Source organism: Nicotiana attenuata, unplaced genomic scaffold (genome assembly GCF_001879085.1).
Source record: "Nicotiana attenuata strain UT unplaced genomic scaffold, NIATTr2, whole genome shotgun sequence".
Taxonomy (NCBI): domain Eukaryota; kingdom Viridiplantae; phylum Streptophyta; class Magnoliopsida; order Solanales; family Solanaceae; genus Nicotiana; species Nicotiana attenuata.
Genome location: NW_017671208.1, coordinates 188,744 through 197,645, shown reverse-complemented (window position 1 = coordinate 197,645; position 8,902 = coordinate 188,744). Strand labels below are relative to the sequence as shown.

General features: G+C 38.2%; 1 protein-coding gene across 1 annotated transcript; it reads right to left on the bottom strand.

Annotated features, from left to right (window-relative positions):
* Positions 1–5,147: 5,147 nt before the first annotated feature.
* On the bottom strand, positions 5,148–8,745 carry LOC109206701 (abscisic acid receptor PYL8). Its single transcript, XM_019369554.1, has 3 exons — positions 8,285–8,745; positions 7,056–7,271; positions 5,148–5,849 (listed from the first exon to the last, which is right to left on the bottom strand). Exons 1-3 carry the CDS (start codon positions 8,405–8,407, stop codon positions 5,631–5,633), a joined length of 558 nt encoding a protein of 185 aa, XP_019225099.1. The 5' UTR covers positions 8,408–8,745; the 3' UTR covers positions 5,148–5,630.
* Positions 8,746–8,902: the final 157 nt, after the last annotated feature.

The window sequence follows — 8,902 nt, the reverse complement described above, 5'->3', positions numbered from 1 at the left end:
TAAACTACCGAGTGAAAGTGAAAATTCTCAAAACAACCGGTCGGGTCGTTACAAAATGGGGATGATAACAAAAAACTATTAATTAACATGTTATAAAAAATCTATTAACCAACATAACTTTCAGTAATAATAACTTACAACTTGTTTACACTACCAACGTCTGCATCCTAGATTGCAATTTGGCCAACATGGCTTCAAAATCGCGCGTTTGCCACAGTAACACCTGGGTACGTCATTGCGTCCAGACATGTCGTAATGCTCGAAAATGAAAAATTAATGGAAAGTTGTTTTCTTTGTTTGGTTATGACGCAAATAATAATGCAAAATGTGTGGGGTTTTTATGGGCAACTAAGAGTGCTTTTAGGTTACATAACGCGTATTGGTGATGCGCTACGTTTCACGTGCTAATAATTGTTTACGATACAAGTTGGTGCAACTTTTTCAGATCGATGACTTTTTTATGTCGACATGACAATACACGTAATTGGTGATGCGCTACATTTCGCGTGCTAATGATTCTTTAGGGTACAAGTGGGTGCAGCTTTTCAGGTCGACAGATTTTTCAGGTCGACATGACAATACACATAATGCATATTGGTGATGCGCTACGTTTAACATACAAGTTCGTGTAGTTTAGTTCTTCTTAAGTTGAACCAACATTCCAGTATTGAAAAACCATTTCAAGAACCATTACAACATTCATTTCAGAAATGCCACTAATATTTAATAAGTGGTTTAAGAACGGGCAAAAAGGTGAAGGTAGTTCAACAGATCCACATGGAACACGTTATAACACAATCGATCCCTACCTTAAAAAAAATATGCTAGGTTGCTATACTCATTTGGTTGATGACAAGTGGTATGGTGTTCTACGTCCCTTAGAAAATAAGCCTATCAATATACACACTGATCTCAAAGTTGCAGGGCACATTATTGAGGTGAAGCGCATTCTACAAAGCCTGAAGGTATGCGAATTTGGGGCGAAAACTACAATGGGTTCCCCTTTACTCAAAAAGGTGTGATTATGAAGTATTATGCCACTGGCATGGGCTAGTTGTACCACAAGCACTGTCTGTAACCTTCCAAACAAACACACACAAAGATGAACCAGAAGTGATTCAGCATTTGATGAAGGAGATTTTAGAGATGGAAAAGGCACTAGCCGTTCATCATGCACTGGGTGATCATATCAACCTGCAAGGAATGGAGGATCAGTATTGGGATTTATTAGAAAATGAAAAATTGCATAGAGACATTGATTATCCTATTTTTCCAACAATTGTCGAGTGGGAGGGACTGCCTAAGTTTCTACTGCAAACATTGGACGTAGGAGTCCCATATTGCTGTAGAAATCAAGCAAGTGGTCTTATTAATGATAGAGATGAAATACGAGAAATGTGTGTCAACTGGGGCCTAGATTACGATGCCCTCGGTCCGGACGGATGCGTACATGATGTTGACGAAGAAGATGAAGACAATGACCATGAAATAGTGCCAGACGGTGACGATAATGGCGAATGAAAATTATTATTTATTTCTTGGGGAATATTTTAAATTGTTGTATTGAATCTTCATAAATATCAATTAGATTTAACCCTATTGGAAACATAATTTTATTTCAAAAATATTGCAAACTGAACCTTTAAAGATATTTAGTACAACAAAATTACTGGAACAAAACACTAAGTTTATCCTTGATAATTGGGCACATTGGATGAACTGCCACCGGGAGTTGAATTACCACCGTTTCCCAAACCAACTGAAGGATATTTACGGTAATCACCTGTTTGGGAAATATGCCACATTTACGCGCATAAACAGTATCACCAACATCCACTTGGTTCCGTATCCGCATTCTTTTTTGCACTTGTCGTTGACGTACATAATCCTTGTTACACACCATTTTAAATGGTTCCGGCGGCTAATAATGCTCAGCACCCACTGGTTGGAGGTGGCCACTATAGGTGTTTACGTATGCAGGAACACTATATTCTTTATCAACGTACATCGTCGCTGCAAAACCTGTATGTTGAAAGCACTTCATGGCATGGCAAGTGATAGATCGACCATTTTCCACACGAACATAATCTTCTAGATTCATTGATGGCGTGGGTATTATTACCGTGGTTTTGATGCATACCAGTGCGAACTTCAAAAATATTTTGCTCGCAACAATACTGCAAAAATGTATGCCACTGTGCTCACTTCCTATATTTCTCAAATCGTTTCATCGGCTATGACATAAATTCAACACCCCTTTCCATCAATGACGATGCACTTCTGGATCTTTCAAGAAACCTCTCCGCCATCTGTTTGAATGACATCCGCACCATGGCAGTGACATGCAATCCACGGGCAGAGTTCAACAACCCGTTGAAAGACTCTGACACGTTTATAGTCAAAATTCCCCATCTTCTACCACCATCCTTATGCAAAGTCCACTTGTCAAGCTCATGTCGCATCAACCAACGATAGGCTTCTGGGTCTTCCTGCCTAATCAAGTCCATTCGCCTCCTGAATTTACACTCTTGATGATCTGTTGCAGCCATCCACATTAAATCATGTAAGCTCTTGTTCAGATGAGCCCTCTACAAGTTGGCCTTCAAGTGCCTAACACAGTAATGATGGTAGGCATACAGTTCCTGCCATGCACGCAAATTCTGTACAGAACTTAAAATACCACCATGCCGATCAGATATTAGATAAATACCTGAACATGTCTGACAACGTACTCCTTCAAGTGGTTCAAAAACAATGTCCAAGTCTCTTGGCTTTCATTGGCACAAATAGCAAATGCGAGGGGAAATATGCTTCCATTAGCATCTACTGAAACGGAAATCAACAACTTAATATCATACTTTCCATAGACACAAGAGTCGTCTATGGTATTACTGGCCGACAATGCACAAAACCATCAATGCCGAGTTTAAATGCCCAGAACACATATCTGAACATGAATTCTTGTATTCCTGGACTCCGCTCAAACTTCCATTCAACAACAGTCCGGGGTTAAAGTGTTGCAATACAGTCATGTACCTGGGTAGAGCGGCAAAGGACTTATCCCAGTTACCATAAACAATCTCAAACGCATGTTTATGCCCGAGAAATGCCTTTCTTTTGGTAATGGTACATCCATATACCTGATGGACAGATGTTATACACTCTTTAATCTTGTACCTTATGGACGATTCAATGTGTGGAATCAAGACAAGATAAATCAAGTCAGCATTCAGGTTAAAATGATTCCTGTCCATATCACAAGTGTGGTGCCAATGTATTTCCCCATAATCCACATATTTATTTTCAACTTTCTCAAGCAGCATCCATGTATAACCTTGAAACCATCTACGACAAATAAACTTGTATATGTCCAGAGATGACTCGTGAACCTTGATCTCACGACACTCTTTTATGATGTACATTCGCACCGCTCTGCTTAGACGCGCTTTATCAGCAAAACACATATTCTTTGACAGCACCGTTGGTCTAGATTCATACCACATTACTGTCCGAATGTCATCAAGATCCCTTGTGAGGGCATCCACATCCGGCATACTAGGTAATTGATCAAGGTACGGAATCCCCCTTGAATGAAAGGGCACATGTGACTCGTACACTCTGGGTCTAACGGGAGGTGGAGTCTGGATATGTGGATGCATTAGTGGCATCATGCTCCCTCGGCAAATCAAGTTGCTCGTTCTCATTCTCATCATCATCACCCTCATCAGGGAAGTGTATGTCATCTCCAAATCATCAGCATTGTTGTCATAATCACTATTATCTTCCTGACTCTGTACATCTGCCAGACCCTGATTAAATATATCGTCTTCGGGAAATTGAATAAGGACAACACCTTCAAGTTGCTCGTTTCACTACTCAACCAATAAAATAACGAGTATCTCAAATCCATCCCAACATTATATATAAACTTTATCTCTTAACTTACAAATCATAATCTGTTGATATCCCATGATGTACATTATCGAGTTGTTGATGACTCCCGAATGGACCACCATGATCCAAAACACAAAAACTGAGCATATTCCAATTGTCCGTTGGTTCATAATTTGTAAAATTTATATCTGGCCGGTATCCCCTTTGAAATATATGAGTGTTAATACAAATATGATACATAAAAAAATATAGTAATACAAAGGAAAATTAAAATTTATCACTCAACGTGCGGATTATGTAAACTTGGGGAGAAATTATGTCATCGCTCCTCATTCGCTCGTGGAGATAAGTTTAGATCTAGCCAAACTCTTTCAAACGGAACCTATTCGGATAAAACTGCTCCGAAAACACCACCCGACGATTGAGGGTTATCCCTATTTTGCGGAACCTCAATATTGTGAACGTCTTCAGACTTGACGTACATTTCCAATATTTTTATCACAAGAAGTTCTCAGTGTTCATCCAGAGTCCTCAAAAAATCTGTCAGAGTTTCATCGTCTTCGATGTTAAACTCAGCATAACAAGCAACCCCTTACAGAGTAACAGAATATGGATATCTTCCGGTTACTTTAATATTAACTGAACGTTTCCTCACACTCATTTTTTTTTACATAACAACGAAACTAATCTATTGTACTCCATTGTAAGTGGCAACTTAATAATACACTGTGGAGAACAACTATAGACTAACCTATCCTGAATGGATTTTTAACGAAACACCTTAAATAAGCAAAAAACTAATGCATATGGGCAATACTCACCAATTATTGGTGGGTCAGTCAAATTCGAATACAGCGTTTGTCCGTTAAGGTATAACTCATGTAACCCATGCGTTATATATAAATTGGTCATCAGTTGGTTTATTCACCTATTTTTGTGATTTCTATCCAAAAAGACCACACGTTGGTTCCAAGACTCCTTTTCAGGTGCGTGACATAAGCATACATCATGACCATTGACCGCAAGCTCATATGTAGCTTTGTCGCCTGAAACTACCAACCGCTGTTTCTCAGGTCATTTATAATCAGTAATGGTCAGACTGGATAAACATAGCCATTGGAAGTGCTCGACGCAGTCACATGGCAATCATTCTCAGTTTACATTAAAGCACTGTTAGAAGTCATCTTCAACTTTCCTCTTATGGCTCCAGCCATTATGCAACAGTTAAAACTCTTCTCGACAATGATGAATAATAACGATATAAACGAGAATGTTTGCAGATCTAGAGCCTTTCTCTATAACTAGTCTGTACAACATTAGCTCATGGATTGTACACCACCATTACTTACTGCAAGTGAAGACCACAAACGCAACTTAAAAGACTCAACTACCAACTCAACAGACACTGGAACAACGCTAAACTAAGACAAATGACATACCACAACCACTATCAAAATTCTGAGACTTGAAACATTTTAGTTTTTTCATCCATTTACGGGGTGTCTAGAGATCCTTGTCAAAACCTGTGGTTATGAGACACTACAAACAACAAGTAATATGACTGAATGCTAACCATACACCGTAAAAAAGAATAAATAGAAAAAGAGCACCAAAAGCACGGGGAGCAAGGAAGAGAGCATCCACATCCAGTCCGCCTCCAAAGCCTCGGGAGAACTAATAGCCTTGAGGAAGCTTCATCCATAGTGTAATAACCTTCAGAACAACATCCTGAACCTTCAGACCTGCTCAATAGGCTCTGTCCTGTCCTGCACAGCAAGGCGCTCTGAAACATCAGCAAGCGATTTTAGGTTGCATTTGATTAATGCTTCAACAAAGTAACACGTCTCATCTTTGGTGTTTCCTTCCGGCACGTCCACCACAAATGATTCAATCACCAGTGTCCCAGGTCTTCCATCAATCACCTCTGGGTGGACAGATATGATTGATGAGTAATTCTGGAAAAAAGATCAAGTTGAAAAAAAGAAAAGAAATGAGGGATAAATACAGTGCATAACTTTAATTGAATGTGGTGAAAAAGTAACTATAGGTCGGAAGCAACCACAATGTCTCTCTCTCTCTCTCTCTTTGCAAGAGAAAACTAACCTATCATGTTTGACATGCTAAAACAAAGCAGATCAATCATCTAGTGGTTTCTTCAAAAGAATCCAAATACATAATTACACTTTCCTTTACAAGACTCGACATCACAATCATAGAGCAATGGATTTTCAATTTTCCGCGTTCCAATTAAAAAGAAAATGCATGAAAGTCCTTAAAGCAATCCAAGTCACAAGTTCACTCACGTTGGGCTACATGATGTATCATCCTCCCTTTATTACCAATAAGATAGCAATTTAAAATGAATCTTTCTCGCCCTTCTGGCGGACCTTCTGACAAAGCTTATCATACTTTTAAAAGCACATGCTCGGCTCTCTGTTAAGAATAACCTTCAGAGCTAATTAACTCTCACTTTGTGATATATTTATCATTCAGTTTCGTAGCACTATTGAAGTGTTTCTCTAGCTCAGAGAATTTTCACCGCAAACAAACCTGATTATTTCTAAAATCTTGTTATATTTTGGTGCGCACAACACAAACCTTATTGTTTGTGCAAAATAACACCTAAAGAGTTGGATCTAAGAAAGGATCTGCATCAGGAAGATACACACTTATCTATTCCTCAATTGCCTATAAGCTCATCTATTGTCTTCAGTTCTCAATGCATGGCATTGAAGATATAACATGACGTGGTCGAATAAGAGAAAGTACCTTTATTATGATTCCAACAGCAACAAATCTTAATAGCGAAAATTATTCTTTTAGATGAGAGACATGCTTATTTTTGCCTAGAATAACACAAACGCAAATCTCAATTTTTTGTTGACAAGCTGTGTAGGAGGAAGGATTAGTAGATATGCAACGCCACTACCACACGAATATCAATATCAGATGATTTGAGCTTCTCTTTATACATATATTAATAGGCACTTCGGTACTCTAACTAGTTTGAAGGCAATTTTCCACCATAGAAATGATCATCCACTGAGAAAGAAATTATGCTCAAGTGTACTCAATGACGATGAAATCTCTAAGTTGTTAAAAATCAGAAAAATAATGGAAAAAGGAAAGGAAAAACCAAAGAAGAGAGAATTGTATAATACCTTAAGTCTGTGATCCCCGCCAATAATCCTGACACTTAAGATGTGCTCTTCATCATCAAGAAGCTCCAATCTCTCAGTACTTGTTGTTGCAGGGAGGCCTGACTTGACATCGACTTCCCTAAGACTACCAATCTCAAGATTTCCTTGCACAATGCACCTGCTGACAAAGGGCTTGTACTTTTGTGGCTGATCAAACCTCCTAACCAATGACCAGACCTGATAAAAAGAGGAAGACCAAGCTACCATTAGGACTGACTGAACACAAGCTACGAAATGTAAGTTACAAGAGAAAATAATTTGCCATTCTTGCAGTTATAAGAATTAATCCAGAACTTCAGTCAAAGTAAAAGCTTATGCTAATCAAACTTCCAGAATAAGCAGATGAGTCATTTGCCCCTTTTTGCATAATCAATGAACATATCAATTGCTCATGCATTTAGCTTTCTGTCTTTGTTAACTATAAGCACTTGCATTAGGTAGTTCTTCACGGGATGTTTTGGTTCACGAACTAGTTATGCAAGAATTATAATACAGGATAAGACAGGATCTGCTATGAAAAATGATAATACATGAATTGTTCTGTCATGAAAGACAATATCTTAAAACATGGATGATCTGCAGAGATTGTGAGGTCAAAATCAAGAATTAGCTAATCTTGGTAATACTAATTCATGTATTCTTTTTCCATGATAAAATTTAAAAAAAAAAAAAAAACAGATTCTTGATATATTAGTTGTATAGAGTTTTATACCATGATAATTTTTCTTATACAACTAACCAAACGAGTCCTAAGAGTCACTTTCTAAACTAGATAAACCAAACAGCTAAAAGGTTGGAACTAAAAGAAGATAGAATCTTTGCTTGACCTGATATAGGAAACAATTCAATTTTCCTCCATTTCATCTCTTATACAAATTTGACCAAGACACAAAACTAATTGATGGTCAGGTTGCCTAAATCAAAGCTTAGTGTACCCGAAATTTTACCTAATTCGGAACCATACAATGAACACAAATATAACGATGAATCCAAACTTAAAAAACCAGTCAAGACATCACAAAATTTAACCTGATTGGAACCCATACAATCATCGCAAATATAATGAATTTATTGCTTTAGCTTCAAGATATTTCATAAGATAATCAATCTCGAGAAAAACACTCAGCTGAAAATTAAAGCAATGGATCCGCGAAAAAAATAAAATGCAAAAGATAGAGAAAAGGACGAACAAGATGAACAGGCGCTCGAATGTGCTTGACCAGAAAGGAACTGCATTGATTCTCCGCTGGGTGATGATGATGATGCTTCCTTATATACTCTTTCTCTACACCGCTGAATCCGTTCGCGCTCATCGTCGCTTAGTTTGTCTCCACCGTTAACATCAAATAGTTAACGCCGTCTATTTCTCTCGCCAGCGACCGGAGCAGGAATTTTCCGAGATTCTGTTAGCTGGTTAACAGCTTCACGCGTATTGAATGAAGTCGCAAGTGGACGAGTCAGACTCGGTGCGTTTGGGAAGTCGCCACCGCCATTACAAATAGAGCAGCTCCATTATCGATTTTAGTATTTAATTATCTCCCCTCTGAATATTTTATCATTTTCGGCGTCTTTGTTGCTTTTCCTCTTTCTTTTACCCTTCATATTGGCCGTATTTGCCTGCTGAGCCACTGTTTTTGTCCGTTTCTGAACTTGAAACTTTGAAATCCCCAAAATACCCCTAAGTGCGCTGTTTATTTACGGTAGGTATCTCAGTTTCAGCTCCCTCTGCTATTGAAAACCAATATCACGGTAAAAAAATCTATAACACCAAAATAACTGTTTTTGTCTTAATTGTTTGAAACACGATC

Excerpts from the sequence above, each read along its gene's own strand:
- LOC109206701 (XM_019369554.1), bottom strand. The coding sequence starts at position 8,407 with ATGAGCGCGAACGGATTCAGCGGTGTAGAGAAAGAGTATATAAGGAAG. Across the intron at positions 7,272-8,284 it reads TTCGAGCGCCTGTTCATCTT|GTCTGGTCATTGGTTAGGAG; the intron begins GTTCGTCCTTTT and ends TCTTTTTATCAG. Across the intron at positions 5,850-7,055 it reads GCGGGGATCACAGACTTAAG|AATTACTCATCAATCATATC; the intron begins GTATTATACAAT and ends TCTTTTTTCCAG.